General features: G+C 54.0%; 1 protein-coding gene across 8 annotated transcripts in view; it reads left to right on the forward strand.

The window, feature by feature from the left end:
• The window catches only part of ELF4 (E74 like ETS transcription factor 4), a 47,796-nt gene extending 33,926 nt beyond the window's left edge, over positions 1–13,870 (forward strand). For 4 of the 8 annotated variants that reach the window (XM_060138749.1, XM_060138747.1, XM_060138748.1 and 1 more), the window contains 8 exons: positions 3,828–3,999; positions 4,414–4,506; positions 5,804–5,995; positions 6,855–6,938; positions 7,015–7,207; positions 7,892–8,269; positions 9,110–9,668; positions 10,284–13,870. In XM_060138749.1, the coding sequence (XP_059994732.1) occupies positions 3,828–3,999; positions 4,414–4,506; positions 5,804–5,995; positions 6,855–6,938; positions 7,015–7,207; positions 7,892–8,269; positions 9,110–9,668; positions 10,284–10,778 (2,166 nt within the window). In that variant the 3' untranslated portion in view covers positions 10,779–13,870. Of the gene's footprint in view, positions 1–3,827; positions 4,000–4,413; positions 4,507–4,854; positions 5,996–6,854; positions 6,939–7,014; positions 7,208–7,891; positions 8,270–9,109 lie in introns of those variants that run through there. The other 4 variants (XM_060138753.1, XM_060138754.1, XM_060138751.1 and 1 more) reach the window with 4 other exon arrangements.
• The last annotated feature ends 4,201 nt before the right edge of the window (positions 13,871–18,071 follow it).

Raw genomic sequence — 18,071 nt, forward strand, 5'->3', positions numbered from 1 at the left:
CAATCAGATAGACACAGAGAGGCAGGCAGACAGCCAGTGAGCTGGCCGACCAGCCAGCTAGCCAGAAAGCAAATATTGTTGTTGTTGTTGTTTTAATGTATATTTTATTTATTCATTTATGTATGTTTATTTTTGGCTGCGTCGGGTCTTAGTTGCGGCACACGGGATATTCGTTGCGGCATGCAGGATCTTTTGTTGTGGTGCGCGGGTTCTTCGTTGCAGCGCTTGGACTTCTCTCTAGTTGTGGCATGCGGGTTTTCTCTCTCTAGATGAGGCATGCGGGCTCAGTAGTTGTGGCACGCGGTCTTAGTTGCCCCGCAGCACGTGGGATCTTAGTTCCCTGACCAGGGATCAAACCGGCATCCCCTGCATTGGAAGGCAGATTCTTTACAACTGGACCACCAGGAGAGTCCCAGTCAGCAAATATTGATCAAGCACCTACTAGGTTTAGGACATAGGGGCTGCTTGCCAGCCAGACTGTGCACCAACGCGCCCCATGCGGCCAGGCAGTAGTCATCGCGTGGTCGTTTAGTGAGCTGGTTTTGCCCACGTGCAGTTACAGGGCACGTAAAGTTCCCAGGCCAGCCAAGCAGCTGCTAAGTACACTAGCTGAGCTGTCAGTCAGCAACGGGCTGAATGCACACGTGTACACTGACCTCCATGTGCATTTTTGGCCACTTTGCTTCACCTCCAGTGTCACAGTGAGAAAGGTGCTGGGACAACCACATAGCGGGACTGAGAACTGCCAGCTGGCACCGCAGGGTACAGTCCAACCCCCAGCACCTCCAGACTCATGTCTCTAGCCGGTGGATGAGCCCTTCCATAACCGTCTTTTCAGCCTCGATCTAAGGATTCAGGATAAACTGGAGATAGGTTCCTCTGGTGGGAGGAAATTGGAAAACAGGACAGGATTCTGGCACTCAGGCCCCCACTGCTCCATGCCTGGCCTGGCCTAGGCACTAGGGTACCCGTTGGATGGTGTCCCGGCACACTCATCCCTACCCTCCGCTACCCTCCTTCCACACACTGGAGGAGAAGAGGCAGCCAGGTCCGGCAGAAGGAATGGAAGATTAGAAGTCCAAAGCCCTGGGTTCTGATCCCAGTGTGGCCACAGTGTCACCTGGGCAAGTCCTGTCCGCGACCCTATCTGGCTGCCATCTCCCCATCTTCACCAAGAGGAGGTCCAGCTGGATTATCTCCAAGGGCACCCCAGCCTAATTCTGATGCTGTCTATCCCAGATCCCTGTGAGGATGGGAAACTTTGTCCAATCTCTAGTGACCTACCAAAGGCTGCCCCCTAGTGGGCTTGGAGTACATGGTACTTTCTGTCCAGCTAGGTCTTAACCTAAAGTTGCTCAGTTTTATCCAGCATCTCTGGCGTGCCTAACCTCCTGGACGAAGGGAAGAAAAATCTAACTCTACCTGGGTTCTCAACTCCGCTAGTCACTTTTTAACTTGTTTCTAGTCCACTCAGCAATTATTTCTGTTCTTCATAAAGGCTGCTCTTCACCGAAGCTGTTCTTCCCTCCCGACCCCACGCCTGCCCCTCCACCCTCAGCAGACAGCCTCTCCTCCAATCCACAGAGAAGCTCAAACCCAGGGACGCCCTCACTTTCCCTCCCTTCTCCCCCTTAGCAATAACATCACCTGTTCCTATTTCCTTTCCTCCGGCCTGGGACAAAGAAGTGACCCTCTTCCTTCCAAGGGTAACACCTACCCCAGTGCTTAATCTCTTCTCTCCTGCCGCCTTCAAGACCTCACACCATCCATCACCTCCTCTCTCTCGTACCTTTCAGACCTCCCACACCTGTCTCCTCAACCTAGAACATTTTCATGTCTCCCCAGCCCTAAAAGAAACCCTTTCCTCCCTTCTGCCCACCTCCTCCAACATACCACCTTCTTAGGTCTGTTCTTCTCCCCAGTGTAGCCTCCACCCTCTGGGTTTACTTTTTCACCTCCCTTCTCTCACTCTTTTTAGGAAACAATTTTTGTTGCAAAATATACTGTGAATACAAAAGAGGTAACGTATAATGGAAAAGAATCTGAAAAAGGACATATATATGTGTGTGTATATGTGTGTGTATGTATGTATAACTGCATCACTTGGCTGTACACTTGAAACTAACACAACATTGTAAATTAACTATACTTCAATTTAAAAAATGAATACAAAAGAGTGCATAAATTATATATATATATATATATATATTTAAAGAATAACTATAAAGTGAACACGCATTAACTCACCACCCAGGTTAAGAAATAAAACGTTACTTGTCTCCTAGAAGCCCCTGATGCCTAAAGCACCTAATGAGAACCTACTGTATGCCAGACCCTGTTCTAAGCGCTTTATCTACATTGATCTGTTTAAAAAACCCTATGGGGTCAATAATATGACCGCCCCAGTTTTATAAAGGAGGAAACCGATGCACAGAAAGGTTAGGTAACTTGCGCAAGATCACACTGCTCGTAAATAGCAGAGTTTGGTTTCAAACCCAGGTAGTCTGGCTCTAGATTTGCGCTGTCCAATGTGGGGCCATGTGGCTATGGAGCACTTGAACTATGGCTGGTGCAACTGAAATTTTAATCTTGAAAAAAGGTACACAGTCACCGGTGGCTAGTGGCTACGGTACTGGACTGGTAGCTCTAGACTCTGTGGCCTTAATCACTACGCCCACCTGCCTGCCTCCCTCTGTCCGTCCTCCCTGAGATCTGTTGTAATGTGTTTTGAGACCCCAGCACTCCCCTGAAACTGCTCTAGCCAGGTGACTGCCCAGCGGCCAAACCCAAAGCCAGTTTCATCGCTTTTATTCTTCTGGATCCTTCAGGAACATTAGGCAGAACTGAGCATTCTCGTTCTTTTTTTCATGAAGAAAGAATTAACAGACTCATGAAAGAAAATTTGGAAAATACAGACAAGTAGAAAAGAAAAAAATCACCCAAAGTCTCACAACCAAAATATATAATTATTATGAACATCCTGGTATATTTCTTTCTATTCGTCATTTTTAAAAAACAGTTGTGATCGCACTCATTTTTTAAATTTAGCTTTGTTTGATTTTAGAACAACTATGTCCTCTGGGGGTCAAATTCTCATCCCAATAATTTTCTCCACTCCCAGGGATGAGCTCTTGGATACATATTTTTGACTCCCTGAGGTGTCTCCATTTTAAGTATCTCAGTGGTGCCTCCAACTCACCATATTCAGACACTTTCTCCCTTATCTTTCTCCAAAAACCTACTCCTCGTCATTCTGGGTTCCCCCTTAACAAGAACAGTATCCCCATGCACCCACTGAATCAAGCTGGAAATCAGAACCCTCTCCCCCATCCAGGCAGGGACTAGGCCCTTACCTTCCTACCTCTATAATGCCTCTGTTCTTCTGTCTTCATTCCTACTCTCATCACCACAGACTGAGCCCTAAGATGTTCACAATCTGAGCCCCTAACCCTGGTACTCAACCCTGAGCACAGGCTGAGTCCCTCGCCCTTTTTGCCATTGACGAATCCTTTCCCACTGGCTTCAGAATGAGCTTTATCCTTCTCATAGACTGAGCACTAACCCTGTTCACCGATTAACCCATAACTACGACCAGTTAGAACTGTCTGCCCCTGGTTGAGTGCAGCTGGTACAGAGTTAACCCATCTCTATTCATTAAGAACCCACTCAAAGCATCACCTAGTGAGGTTGGACCCAGAGCAATGTCATGCCCTACAAAGGACAGCCCCTGAGGGATCCAAGAATTAGGAATTGCAAGAAGGGTCAGTACGGAGGGCTTCCTGGGAGAGGCGGGTGAGCCCTGAACCAGATCCCTCTCTTTTCCATAGCTGGAAGACCCTTCAGTGTTCCCAGCTGTGATCGTGGAGCAGGTCCCCTACCCCGAATTACTGCATCTGTACTCAGGCCTGGAGCTGGACGACGTTCACAATGGCATCATAACAGACGGGACCTTGTGCATGACTCAGGATCAGATCCTGGAGGGTAGTTTTTTGCTAGCAGGTCTGTTTCCTTCCTGGGCAGAGAAGGTGTGGAGGAAAAAAGGGTTCTGTCTTCAGGGAACAGTAGTCCACAATGGCTTCTAGTGACCCCACGCAGCCAAGGTCAAGGCCCCCAACAGTTGGAAGTTAGATGGGGTGATTAGGATAAGCAGGAGGTAGTACCACTTCAGAGAGGAGGAAACCACCTAAATGGATTCATGATCTCCTGAGATGGAGCGGGACAGTGAGGGGAGACCAGCTGGGATGGGTGTAGAGAAAGGTGGAGAATCAGGGTGGGAGGCGCGCTGGTCCCCTCCCGGCTGCCCCCGGGCTCCTTAGCTCCATTCTCTGAGCTGGCCCTGGTTGTAGCTGCATCCACTGCCCTATGCCCTGAGGGAACTTTTCTTCTCCCCCACATCATGGAACCCGGCACCAGATGACAATGAAGCAACCTCGCAAACCATGTCAACCACTGAAGTCTTGCTGAACGTCGAGTCTCCCAATGACATCCTGGATGAGAAGCAGATCTGTAAGTTTGAACCCTAGCGCCTTAAGTTGAAGCAACACAAAATTCCCTTAAAAATATCACATCCGTGTATTAGATTCTCAGGGACATGTGCGCGCACCCACACCCACCCATATACACGTGCACGTGCTCTTTGGCTGTGACTGGAATGGGAAGGGCAGGACGGCACTGGAGACAAGCAAAGATGGCCAGGGTGACTGTTCGGGTTTTTTTCTAGTTTTTCAATTATGGTAAAATACACATAACATAGCATGGGCCACCTGAACCATTTTTCAGCGTGCAGCCGCCACCTTGTAAAACTGAAAGTCTGTCCCCATGAAACACTAACTCCCCATTTCCCCTTCCCCTCAGCCCCTGGCCACCACCATTCTACTTTCTGTGTCAATGAATTCGACTCCTCTAGGGACCTCAGATAAGTAGAAGCTTACAGTACTTGTTTTGGAGGGACTGGCTCATTTCACTTACGTAATGTCCTCACGGTCCGTCCATGTATAGCATGTGTCAGAATTTCCTTCCTTTCTAAGGCTGAATACTATTGGTCAGGGTAACTTCAGGCCCCTCTGCTGTCTTGCTGAGCTCCCAGGAAGACCGTGCAGGGCGTGGCCTCCTCATCCCTTCACTGTTCTGGGAGGTTGGCCCCTACCTCCTCCGATGGCCCCCGAGGCAGGCTTCTCCCTCAGCACCCCCCACGCACTTGCCGTGACTCCACAGGAGGATTCCTGGCCCCAACTGCCCCTTCCCAAGGAAGCACTGGGATACAGTGGGGGAAAGGAAGCCCTGAAGCTGCAAATTCTGAATCCTAGCATTCCTAATCCCGACTCTGTCACTAATATTCATTCAGGATGCAACAAATATTTTCTGAGTGCCTGCATGTACCAGGCATGTGTGACCAGCTTGCTGTGTGACCTTGGGCACATGCTCTGCCATCTCTGGGTCTCAGTTTCCTCACCAGAAAAGCAGAGGAATTGGGCTAAATGATGTCTAAGGCTCCTTCCGGTTGTGAAATGAGTAGATGACTAAATCAAGGTGGCCCTTTTCCTTGGGTGTCACCTGGAACTTCCCCACCACCAGCAGTGCGCTATAAACGTGGCCGCCGTGATTGGGGCCAGCTCGTGCCCACAGCTCTGCAGATGTTTCCTCTCCTAGTGTTGTGAGACACGGGAGGCGTTTTCAGGTGTATCCTGTGTCTGGGGCCGTGGGGAATGGCGCCTCGCCCCGCCCCGCCAGGAGCCCACTGTTCTCTTGAGCACTGGGAGACCATGCCCTGGGCCGCACCCACCTCAGGCCTTTCTTCTTGCAGTCAGCACCTCCGAAATGCTTCCAGACCCGGACCCTGCTCCAGCCGTCACTCTGCCCAGCTACCTGTTTCCTGTCTCTGAGCCCGACGCCCTGAACAGGGCTGGTGACACTGGTGGCCAGGAGGAGTGCTGTCTGGAGGAGAAGGTCCCCAGAGAAGAAAGTACCAAGAAGACTGGAAAATCGAAGAAGAGACGTAAGAGAGAGAAGGGGGGGGAGAGGGGAGAGTGTTCCTTTAGGGGGGTGGGCAGTAGGAGGGGCTCAGGGATACCATAAGTAGGGGTGAGTGTCGGGGTTAGGTTCACGGACACATTTAAGAGAACAGCTCTCCGGTGTGGCGGGATGGACAGAAAGTCCTCCCTTCTGGAAAGACGGGCCCCATCAGGTGGCCTGCCCAAAGCCTGACATTTCCCAGGCCACCCCCATCTGCCCAGCAGATATGTAAACTCTTAAAAACCCAATGATCCCCGTGGGTTGAATCCTGTACTGAGTGTTCAGACACCAGGCTTGGCCCCCTGGCCAGTCCCTGGCCCTCTGGGGGCCTCTGCCTCAACCCATGCTCTTATCTTCCCTCTTGGAGCTTACGGAGCTGAGACCATGTATGGGAGAGGACTTTGGGCTTTCCCAAGCCCCAGTGTTATTGATTTACTCAGGCGATGGCTGGTCGATACTGCCGCGTCCGCGCGGCAACCAAACCCTGGTGCCACACTTATCCACACCACAGTCACGCCTTTAGGCTGCCTTTTTGTTTCAAAAATTAGGCGAGGCGGATTCTGATCTTCTAAAGGTGGCGCATCAGTAAGCACTCCATTGCCCACACAGGAGCAGTGTTCTGCTCTACCTTTGGGGCCTGAAAATGAGGGCTGGCCATTGGGCAGGTGCGGGCACCTGAAGGCTGTGCCTGTGGAGAGTGACCCCGGGCCTCCCGGGGCCTCTGCCTTGTCTGCCTCATCACCTAACTTGGTGAGCGCTTGGGCCCTCCCTCCCAGGAGCCGCCCTTCAGCGCTCACCCTGGCTGGGCTCAGCCTCACCCTGCTCCCACCATCCCCCCACAGTCCGGAAGACCAAGGGCAACCGCAGTAGCTCACCCATCACTGACCCCAGCATCCCCATTCGGAAGAAATCGAAGGATGGCAAAGGTACGGCAGGGAGGCAGGTGAGGTGGGTAGGGAGCCGGGGGGCCTGGGCGCCCCCTCACCGCCTGCCACTCTGCAGGCAGCACCATCTACCTGTGGGAGTTCCTCCTCGCACTTCTGCAAGACCGGAACACCTGCCCCAAGTACATCAAGTGGACCCAGCGAGAGAAAGGTATCTTCAAGCTGGTGGATTCCAAAGCGGTGTCCAAGCTGTGGGGGAAGCAGAAGAACAAGCCTGACATGAACTATGAGACGATGGGACGGGCACTAAGGTAGGAGCCACTGCCCTGAGGAGTCACCAAGCTCTTCCTTCTGTCCAGGGAGTCCCGTCGCTAAGGGGCCTCCAATTTTCCCTGAAAAGACTGGGCTCTGGGTGATGTGTAAGTGCCTCGCTCCTGTGGCCTGAGTCACCGGGACGCTCTTCCGAGGAGGGAATTCCTGTGACTCTCCCGTTTGCTTGCCCCCCAGCCCATTTCCCAGGTCCCGCCTGGGAGGGACAGTCCCCTTCCTCTTGCATTTCTGTCCTAGCCTTTTTTTCTTTTTAGAGCAGAAAGAGAACTTTAGGGCCCCCCATCCCCAAGAAGGGCTTCCTTCATATTCTGCAAGCTAGGGGTCCAGGAAGCTGGGCCTGACTTACCCACGGTCGGTCTCTCAGGTTGGGGGATTGCTGAACCCCCATCGTCCACCCCTCCCATCCTTCACTCACTCCCGTCCTCTGCCCCAAAGCAGGATGGGGGTCAGCATTTGAAATCCCTGCTTGTGGACCCTTTGAGTCATCAGGGGGGAGATATCAGAAATTTCATAAAAGCCTTCCAAGTCCGAGAGTTGGCCCTACCCCTTCCCTCGCCCTTGGGCTCCCGTCTGGCTCCCCGACCAGCCTCCACCTCGTGCGCACCCTGCCCGGGAGGGTGGTGTGTCCCTGGCTCACCCCCCACTTTCTGTCCCGTGTCCCACAGATATTACTACCAAAGAGGCATCCTTGCCAAAGTGGAAGGGCAGAGGCTGGTGTACCAGTTTAAGGAGATGCCCAAGGACCTGGTGGTGATTGAAGATGAGGACGAGAGAAGTGAAGTCCCAGCCACATCCCCTCAGGCCTCCACTCCCTCCACCTCGTCCAGCAGCACCACCCGGCGAGCCAGCTCCAGGGTATCATCCAGAGCTGCCCCGCATGGCAAGGGCGCCACTTCCTGGGAAAAGCCAAAGGTTCAGCACGTTGGTCTACAGCCATCTGCGAGTCTGGAATCGGGACTGTCTCTAGACGAGGAGATCCCCACTACCTCCACGGTGCTTGTCTCTCCACCAGAGAGCCAGGCCAAACGCACCAAAGCTGTGAGGTAAGTGCGCCCAGGCCGTTCCAAGTCTTCCCATAGTACCTCGTGATGGGGAGCGTTTTCAGCTTCTTGCAAAGCTCCGCTCTCTCTCGGGTCTCCTGGGACCCTTGTGGCATCCCTGGGAAGCCAGTGGGACACTTGTTGGTTAAAAGAGGAAAAGTGACTTGCCTGAGGTCACACGCCAATGTAACGGCCAAGCCAGCTGTTGACCTGGGATGCTTCTCTTGCCAGCTGGGGCTGTTTCTGTTACCCCAGAGTGCTCCCCAAGCAGCCACCGGGAGCCTCTACTCCTGGGCTCGTCCCCCCAAGCCTCCTCCACTCCAGAAAAGAGGCAACATCCTGCCTTCCTCAGGCCCTCCAAGCCCACCAGGAAAGCTCTTGCTACTTCTTGTCCACACTAAGGTGCCTCCAATTTTCCGTGGAAACTTTGGCCTTCGTCTGGTTTATATGTATGTACCTGTCACTACGCTGGTGTGGGCCACAGGGATGCTCTTCTGAAGAGGGACGGCAGTAGAGTGGAGCGGTGACAAACACGAGCTCTGGAGTCAGAAAGCCTTGTGTCCCTGTTACTAGCTGTGTGGTCTAGGGCAAGTTACCTAACCTCTCTGTTCCTGTTTCCTCACACAGTAAAATCAGATTGTTAATCTTATTTGACTCATGGCTGATCGGAAGATTGAGTGAAATCCTGCATGCCAGCCAGTTAGAATGATCCCTGACCTTTACTAAGTGCTCAACAAACGGTAGCCAAAGTGACGACAAAGAAAACGCCTTCAGCTCCGTTCCTCCTGTGCCCTCCTTCTGAGCCTCCTACCTGAACCAAATCTGTTTTCTGTTTCTCCTCAGTACTTCTTCAGTGCCCAGCAACATCCACCTAGGAGTGGCCCCTGTCGGGTCAGGCTCGGCCTTGACCCTGCAGACCATCCCGCTGACCACAGTGCTGACCAACGGGCCTCCTGCCAGTACTACTGCTTCAACCCAGCTCGTTCTCCAGAGTGTTCCGCCTGCTTCGACCTTCAAGGACACCTTCACTTTGCAGGCCTCCTTCCCCCTGAACACCAGTTTCCAAGAGAACCAGGTGGCAGCACCAGGGGCTCCGCTGATTCTCAGTAGCCTCCCCCAAATTCTGGCTGGGGGCAACTGTCCGACCAATCCAGCACCACCCTCGGTCACAGGGGCTGGCCCAACAGGGCCCAGCTCTCAGCCCCCCGGGACTGTGATTGCGGCCTTCATCAGGACTTCCGGTGCCACAGCAGCCCCTGGGGTCAAGGAGGGGCCTCTGAGGCCCTCCTCCTATGTACAGGGCATGATGACTGGGGCCCCCATGGAGGGGCTGCTGGTTCCTGAAGAGACCCTGAGGGAGCTCCTGAGGGATCAGGCTCACCTTCAGCCACTTCCAACCCAGGTAGTTGCAAGGGGTTCCCACAATCCGAGCCTTCTGGGAAACCAGACTTTCTCTCCTCCCAGCCGCCCCACTGTTGGGCTGACCCCGGTGGCTGAACTTGAGCTCTCCTCGGGCTCAGGGTCCCTGTTTACGGCTGAGCCTAGTGTGACCACATCTGGGAGCCTACTGACCAGATCCCCAACCCCAGCCCCCTTCTCCCCATTCAACCCCACTTCCCTCATTAAGATGGAGCCCCATGACATATAAACGGAGGGCTTGGGGGGAAGTGTGACCCACCAGGCAAAGTGGAGCAGCATTTGTATATGGACTTCCTCTAAGAGCCTGACTGAAGGAGTGCACCTGCCCTTATATTTCAGTGGGGGGTCAGTACACCACACCCCCGTGCCCCACCCCTGCCCGGCGTCACCATGGCCAAGACAGGCCCAGTCGGAGCATCCCTGGTGTCAGACCACAGCTTTCAAGAGCACTAGGGGCTATGTTCTTGTCGGGGTAATAGGCTGACTTGGTGACGGAGGGCAGACCTCCTGAGACGTCTGTAGCCAGGGCTGGGGTAGGGGCTTCGTGAGAAGAGTCTTTTTGCCTGACTGTATTTCACCATCTTCTTTCCCTCCACAGAGTACTTACTATCCCGTACGTGAATATCTCTGTATGTATTTGTGTGTACTCGTGGGTCTGTATCTCCATTTCTTTGGTGAGGACGGGGGTGTAGCTGTGAGGTCTTCAAGGGTGTGTGTCTCTCTGTGGGTCAGCCACAGAGATGGGGAGTTTTCTGTTTTAAGGAAAAGCCTTCTCCGGTTCCCTTTGTACAAACCAAGATTCGGTTGTTCTGAGCCTATGGGGTACAGGTTGGAGCCGCCACATCTGGAGAGATGTCACAGAGCTGGAGCAGGTCCAGGGGAAGAGACCTTCGATGAGCATGTGTGTTGGGGAAGACGCTTTCTTCCTGGGGTCAGCCTCTTTGCCCACCAGTCATTAGCCAGCAGGCCGGAAACATCAGCTCCCCAGAGCGCTTCGCTGAAGCGCCCCTCCAGGGGCAGACCCAGCCACAACGTCCCCGGGGGGAGGGGGGCTAAATTAGCTGGATGTTTGCGCCAAGGGCTCGGGCTGTAATACCAGCCTTCACGGGCGCCCTGCCCTGCACCCCGAATCCTGGCTTCCCTCTTGATTAATTTTGCCCCTGCCGCTTCCCTGCTGGCAGGCGGGGCCGGGGACAGTCGGATAATCCAGTAGCGGTGTGCTTCGGGCCCACCTCTGTCCCCGCTCGTGCCTACTTGCTGCTCAGCCTACTTTCTACTCCCCTCACAGGTCGGTCCACCCAGCCACTTCCGCGACCGCTGCAGCAGACCACCTCCAGTGGGCCGCGGCCCCTGACCTCCAGCTTTCTCACCTCACCCTGATTCCTCCTCCACGAAGACGGGAGCCAGCAGCTGTGAGCTCCCTGTTCCTCCTGTCTCTCCATGTGCCTTCCTTCCATCTTTCCTCTTTCTGAGAAGGGGTCAGCCAATTTTCTCTTGAAGTCAACCCCTCGGCCTGGGGCCTCCATCCTGTCCCCTGTCTCTTCTGTGAATTCGCTTTCCTCTCTCCGCCACGTTTCAGAGCCAGCCTAAGAGCTCTAATATGTCAGCCTTGGAAACAGTGATATTATCTGGTGAATTTGGTTAATGTGAATCAGTGCCTCAGGACCTTTGCTATGTCCCTGGCACAAAACCAGCCACGTGACCTAACTACCTCCCCTGGTTGCCCTTCTCTCTCCTGGTCACTGCCAAGCCCATTATCGTCCTCTTGTTCTCCCTCTTCTCCCCCCAGGAGGGAAGCATACATGGTTGTGCAGGTGTATTTCTCACACGTCTCCAGCGCTTGGCGTTAACGTGATTTTTTTCTAATAAAATCAGTTTATTATGACCATTTCCTGGTGGCGGAAAGTAAAGCATCTTGAAGGGGGTCACCTTTAAAAGTAATTTTGGCACAAAGGTGCCACGTGGGTTGAGACTGGCCCTGCCCCCCTCACCCCAACCCCATAGAACTCATCATACGAAGGTCTTCTTCACACTTCTTGGCCCCTGTGAGCCCTCACGGCACATGACACTACTTCCCATCCCCTTGGGCACTAGCTGGGCTCATCCGAGTCCTCCGTCACCCTCTCTCTCTGTGCCCGTCGGGCTCCACATCCACCACTTTACATGTGGGTGCCCCCAAGGGCCTCATCCACCCTCCTGGCTCCAGGAGGGCTCTTTGGGTTGGGTCTGGAATCTAGAGCTCCAGCCCTCACTCTTCTCCTCAGCTTGTGGCTCACATTCCTAGCGGTCTGCTGGACAGTTCTACCCGGGTGCCTGTCAGTCCCTCAAAGAGTGCCCCTCTATCAAAAATGGCTATTTGAAAGTCCTCCACACACACAAAACCTTTCGAAACAAAAAGGCCATCATGACTTGCCTGTTTCTCTTAATGCTGCCACCATCTTCCTGACCTTCTAAGCTTGACATTTGAGAGCCAGCTGATGGCTGTGTTCACTTGACCCTGTCCCCGCCCCATTTCCTGAACTCCAGCGCAGTTTGCCATTGTCTCTCAAATCTGGCCGTTCTTCCACATTCCCAGCCTAGCTCAAACTCACTCAGAGCTTAACCCCGTCCCCAGACATATTGGCAGCCCCCCAGGGTGATCCGACTCAGCCCCTCCAATCTGCCAGGGCACCACCTCTGTTCTTCCTCTGCCAGGATGCCTCCAGGTCGGGGTGACACTCAAAATACTTAACCTCCGGGTTTCCCTGGTGGCGCAGTGGTTGAGAGTCCGCCTGCCGATGCAGGGGATCCCAGTCCGGGAGGATCCCACACGCCGCGGAGCGGCTGGGCCCGTGAGCCATGGCCGCTGAGCCTGCGCGTCCGGAGCCTGTGCCACAACGGGAGAGGCCGCAACAGTGAGAGGCCCGCGTACGGCCAAAAAAAAAAAAAAATTAACCTCCAATCTGTTCTGAGCAGCTGGGCATTAACCCTTTATTTTCTGAATCGTGAGGCAGTCCAGGGGTCCTGGAGGAGGTGTGGGGGAGCACTTGAGGGCTCAGGTCAGCCGTTCCAGAAGTATTTTGCGCTTAGCATCAGCTCTGTCTTCAGACAAGTTCCCAAGTCTTCGACCTTCTGGCAAGGCCCTTCACCATCAGGGCCTGACTTCCCCAGTCGGCTCAGCATTGCTTCCCTGACCTGTGTACTGCTCCAGTCAAAGGGGTGGATTGGCTGGCCTTTGAATGTGCCTCTGTTGGAGTTTCCCACCTCTGTGCTTTTGCTTTACTTGCTTCTGCTCAACCGGAATGGTCTTCCCACCCCGCTAGTACCAATTAAGTTGTATCCATCCTTCAAGTCTTGGTTCATGGAAGCTGCCTCCCCAGACCAGTTTTGGCAGTTTTGGCAACCAATTGTGAGCAGCCTGTGACATCTCTATAATAATCACAAACTGTTACTTACATCCTCAATGACCTGAACCTATTTAGTCTCCCCAATTACCTTCTGAGGGGCAGGGGACTGTATCACCCAAAGAGCAGGGCACACTACGAAGAAACTAGTGAGCATCAGCGGACGGTTACTGATTGAGCTGGTGAGAGATGGGGGACCAAAGTTTGAGGTAGGTGACCTCCAACCTCCCCTCTGCACAGGCACTCACCCCAGGTGCTCCACTGCCCAGGGCCTGCCCTCCCTGGCTCAGTGCCCTCATGGTACCCCCACCCCACCCCCCAGCCTTAGCATCCAAGAGTTGTTACTACTTTGAACATCCCCTGCCCCTAAAGAAACTTCCCTGTCCAGTTTCTTTCCTACTCGAAGTGTTAAATTAGCTAATCTGATAAACTAACCTGTGCTGATACAGTTATGGGAGAGGGCTAGAGGAGAGCCTCAGGAGACAGGTTCATTTCAACCAGGGTCACGTGGCAACAACATCCCTGCCTTTGCAATGGTTAATAGAGTCAAGAGACTTGCTCCTCACCCCCAGCAGCTGATGCATTACTCCCTCCTCTGAGCTCCCACAGCACTTTGTATATACCTCTTATTGTAGCACTTAGCACATGGTAGCTCCTTAGCTATGTGTTTATGTATGTTTCTCCTCCGATAGACTGTGAGCTCCTCAAGGACAGGGACTGTGTGTTAGTCACTGATGTATCCCCAGCGCCTAGCACAGTGCCTGGCACACAGTAGGTGCTCAATAAATGTTTATTGAAAGAATGAATGAGTCCTGTTTCTAACCATGGGGATTTCAGCCCTATACTAAGGCAGGCAAGAGGGGCGAGAAAAGGACAACCCATACTTGGGGGCTACCACGGCTCTTTTCCCCTCCTATAGCACTGCAGGCACCTGCCTCCCTTGCCCACGTCTGCAGCCACCCCAGGACAGCGACAGCAAGGTCCACAAGAAGACCAAGGCTGCTTCCAGCAATGCCTTGCTGCCACCAGGTGCCCCGAAGACTCTGAACTCCTGCCCTTTTCTGCTGCCCCCTTCCTGGGACAGACTCATCACTATTTCCTCATCCCTGGGTGGGACTGAGTGGTAGAAGCGTCAGGCCCTGTGGGAGGGGCGGAACAAGAAGGTATTCTCACGATCGTAGTCTTTCTGACCCCCATCATGTATTTTTAAAGAGGCGGTTGCCTCCGGCTCCAAAGCCGCTGGATCCGAGGTGAGTGCGCTCATTCCCCTCCGGCTGCTCCCAGGCCTGGGAGGCCAAGGCGGTCGCAGCCTGTGAAAGCCTCGGCCTTGGCACGCCAGGCGTGCGGCCTGCGTCCAGCAGGTGGCGCTATGGAGCCGGCGCAGGCGGGCGGGTGACCCAGCGGAGCCCGGGAAGGGAGAGGCGGCCAGGGCGGGGCGTGCCGCTCTTGGCGGAGGCGGCCGCGGCCGGCATCTTCCTCTGCCTCTGTCCTGACCCTGCGCCCCAAACTGTCCCTGGGCGGCTCCGGCCCCCACCAAGGCCTTCCATCGCTCACTACCTTGGAACTTTCGCCCCGGCCCCCTCCCCCTCCCCTTCCCCTTTCTAGGGGGAATTCAGCAGTCGAATGAATGCCCTCTCCCCATTGGCCGGTCGCTCCCTGGCCCCGCCCCGCAGCCACCCACCCCCAGCCTCCGGGACTAGCAGGTGAGCACGCGGCGGGCCTGGCCTCCTGCGCCGGCCGCCACTCTCGCACGGGCGGCGGGAGTGAGACCGGGCCGCCGCCCCCCGTCGCGGGGCGCCCGGCCTGGCCACCTCCCCACCGCGGCCTGCGTTTAGCTACACTTGCGCGCACCGCCGCTTTCAACCTTGAAATCGGAGAGTGATCGAGGCACTCGCGACAGCCGTCTGCGCGCGGAGGGCCCCGACCGCCCGCGGCGTGAGCCCGAGTTCCTGGGAGGCGTCCGAGTCCGTTTGCCCAACGCTGCAGCTTAGCAGCCCGCCTCGCCATGGAAACCCGTGGTCTCGGGGAACACGTGGAGCCTGGCCCGCCCTGTTGCGGGGTCCAGAAGGCTCCAGCACTTGGCCCCTCCCCCTGGGAGCTAAGCAGGTCGGCCTTGGGGCGGACCTCATCCTCCGCAAACCACACACGCACTTGTCTTAGCAGGGACGGGACACCGTAAAGCACCCAACAAGCTTCCCCGGCACAGGGTAAAATATGGAAGGGGCAGGAGCTTACCGCCCAATTCCCCCCCCCCAACCCAAATAGATCGCGGGTCGTCCTTTCTCAGAGTACGGAGACTTGAACAGGGCCTCCCTCTCAACCCTGCACCCCAAAAATGAACATTCTGGTAAGACCATCATTAACTGTAAGCTCGTGACCTCAGCACGTAGGAGGAACTAACTTCAGCTAAACAGCCATGTTTACTCAGTGTGATTCTCTTCCGTCGGCAGTAAATTGAGCCCCATTTGGCAGATGGAGTAATGAAGGCTCGAAAGATTAGGTTCTCTCTCACCCGAAGTCAGCCTAGATGGTAAGTGGTGGGCTGGCTCTTTCCCCTAGGCCGCACTGAAAGGATTAGATCACTTAATAAGAGGCCATCGTCCTCACCCCAGTCCGGACCAGGGATGCAGATTTACCTCCTGCTTTATGGGATTCACAGTCCGTACCTCCTGCTTTGCTCTTCCCACTCTGGCAGAAGGGCAGTGAGAGGACTCCAGAAAAGGTGTGGGGAAGGGAACCCAAAAGCAAGAAAAGAAACTGCTGTTTGGTCCCGCTTTTAACTCATCCCCTTTCTCCAGAGAAATAAAGGGGTGTGCACACCCACACACCCCAAACACCCATGGCTGTCCACGGGTCCCCAAAGGACCATCACCTATTCCTTTGGAGTCATTCGGACTTTGCCCACAGCATGTCCCTCCTGCCCTAAATGGAAATCCTTACAGCATCCCCACGACTCTCCCTTCATCCTTTCTTCTGAATCTCAAGGGATCACCTTTTCCCCTCCCTCTGCCTGTCCTACCTCCAGCACATTTTACCAATGTATTAAAAGAAAACCAAAAAAATACTCTGTCATACCTGGTTTAAAGAGTTCCCATGGTTCCCCATCACCTCAGGCAAAAGTCAAAGCCATACTCTGTGGCATGGCTGGCAGGGCTCCTACACCCTCCTCCCCCACCTGTACCTTCTAGCTCCGGTGACACTGAAGTGGGTTGTAGTTTCCTGCACATACTACCCTTCTTTGTCTCCAAGCCTGTGCTCAGATGTCTCCTTAGTTCAAAGATTCTTCCCTACCACCCCTAATTCCCATTTTCCTACTTGTCAACTAGGCATCACTTCTGAACAACCCTGTGCCCCTGCCCATCCCTCTGAGCTCCCATAGCATCCCTGGCTTAGCTGGATCCTTGCACTCGCCACATGGCCTCAGGTGTTGTTTGGGAACCCGAGGCCTCAGGATCAGAAAGTGGGTAAGTGCAGGCTCACAGATCACTCCTGGGGCTGGCTGGGCTCCTGTCGGCCAGACACACAGACCCCTGGCCTGTACGCTGATACGACTCTCCAGAGACTGCAGCCACAGTGAGAGGTCCTAAGAACATAGCTTAAAAGGGCCTCATCCCAGGCCTGCAGGCATCCCGTTCCCCTCAAACAATAACGGGCTCATTCTGGAGCCAGCAGTCAGAAGGAATTATAGCTTCTACCACTGTTTTTCAGAAGTAGGGAGAAAAGTTGTAAAATCCAGGATGGGTATCTTGCCTCCATAGTAGCGGGGTCTTAGGAAAGCAGAACCACAGAAAAACTGCACTGGGTACGGGGGCAGGGGGCACACCGGCATGACAGTGAGGGCAGTGACAAGACCATGAAGTCAGCTGCTGACACCGGTGGCCCAGGGCAGGCAAGAGAGCTGGCAGGCAGGTGATTTCCTTGAGTTAAAGAGCGGCATCCCTCACAGCCACCTAAAAGGTGGTCCCTCCCCGCATCATGCTCCTCCTGTGCAGCGCACGCCTGGGGGGGACCCCACCAACCCCCGCCGCCCCGCGCCAGACCAACGCAGGTGCTCAATTCTCCCCACTGGCCACCCCCGGGATTTGCCCCGGCCTTTCCTTTCCTCTCCAGATCTTGCCCCAGTGACCCAAATGCTCACTGGCCACTCCACCTTGTCCTCATTTGCTGTGCCCATAAGGACCCAAAACTGCAAAGCAGGATCAGGGCTTTCCCCACTGACTTCATGGGGACGCCCACCTTCTGTAACCACGGAAGAGCCAATACGGGCAGGAGAGAAGACAGGAGACAGAAGCCCTGACACAGGTTTTTCAGTATGCAAGTGTTTTTGACTCCACAGCCAGTTGCTTAAAATTAAACATAAAGGGCAGCCAGAATACACACCCAAATGCAAAAAAGTAAAGGCAAACATAAAATAAACCACACAATACCATGACCCCCAACAGAACCAAAAAGTTAAAACCCCAAAAAACCCCTCATCTTTATATATATATATATATATATATATACATATATATATATATATATATTTTTTTTTTAGAAAGGGAGAACAACTGTTCAAAACCAACTGGGCAGTATGGTGGGGGTGGGGAGCAGTCCTACAGAAGGGGGCCTAGAACTTCCCCCTGGGGACAAAGAACAAACACAATACAAAGAAAATAACCACCAATGCTCCTGCAAGGGTCAGGAGTCTCCAGAGAACAGATTGTCCCATCCTCAAACTGGCTTTTTTTTTTTTGCCTTTTTTTTTGTCCTTTTTTTTTTCCATTTTCTTCTTTTGTTGTTGTTGTTTTAGCACCTGTACAATAAAACTGTACCATCTCCAACCAGAGCTGGCCGTAGGGAGGCCCTCCCGCCTTTGGATGGCACACACTCTCTACAAGGATTGTTCGGAAAAATAGCAATCGATAGAAAAATAAGAACAAGAGTGGGAAAGACAACGCCACAGAGGGGGCCGGGACAGAGAAGCAGCCCAAGCACCTCCCCCTCTCTCCACGAACAAACCC

This window comes from Lagenorhynchus albirostris, chromosome X, assembly GCF_949774975.1.
Source record: "Lagenorhynchus albirostris chromosome X, mLagAlb1.1, whole genome shotgun sequence".
Lineage (NCBI taxonomy): Eukaryota > Metazoa > Chordata > Mammalia > Artiodactyla > Delphinidae > Lagenorhynchus > Lagenorhynchus albirostris.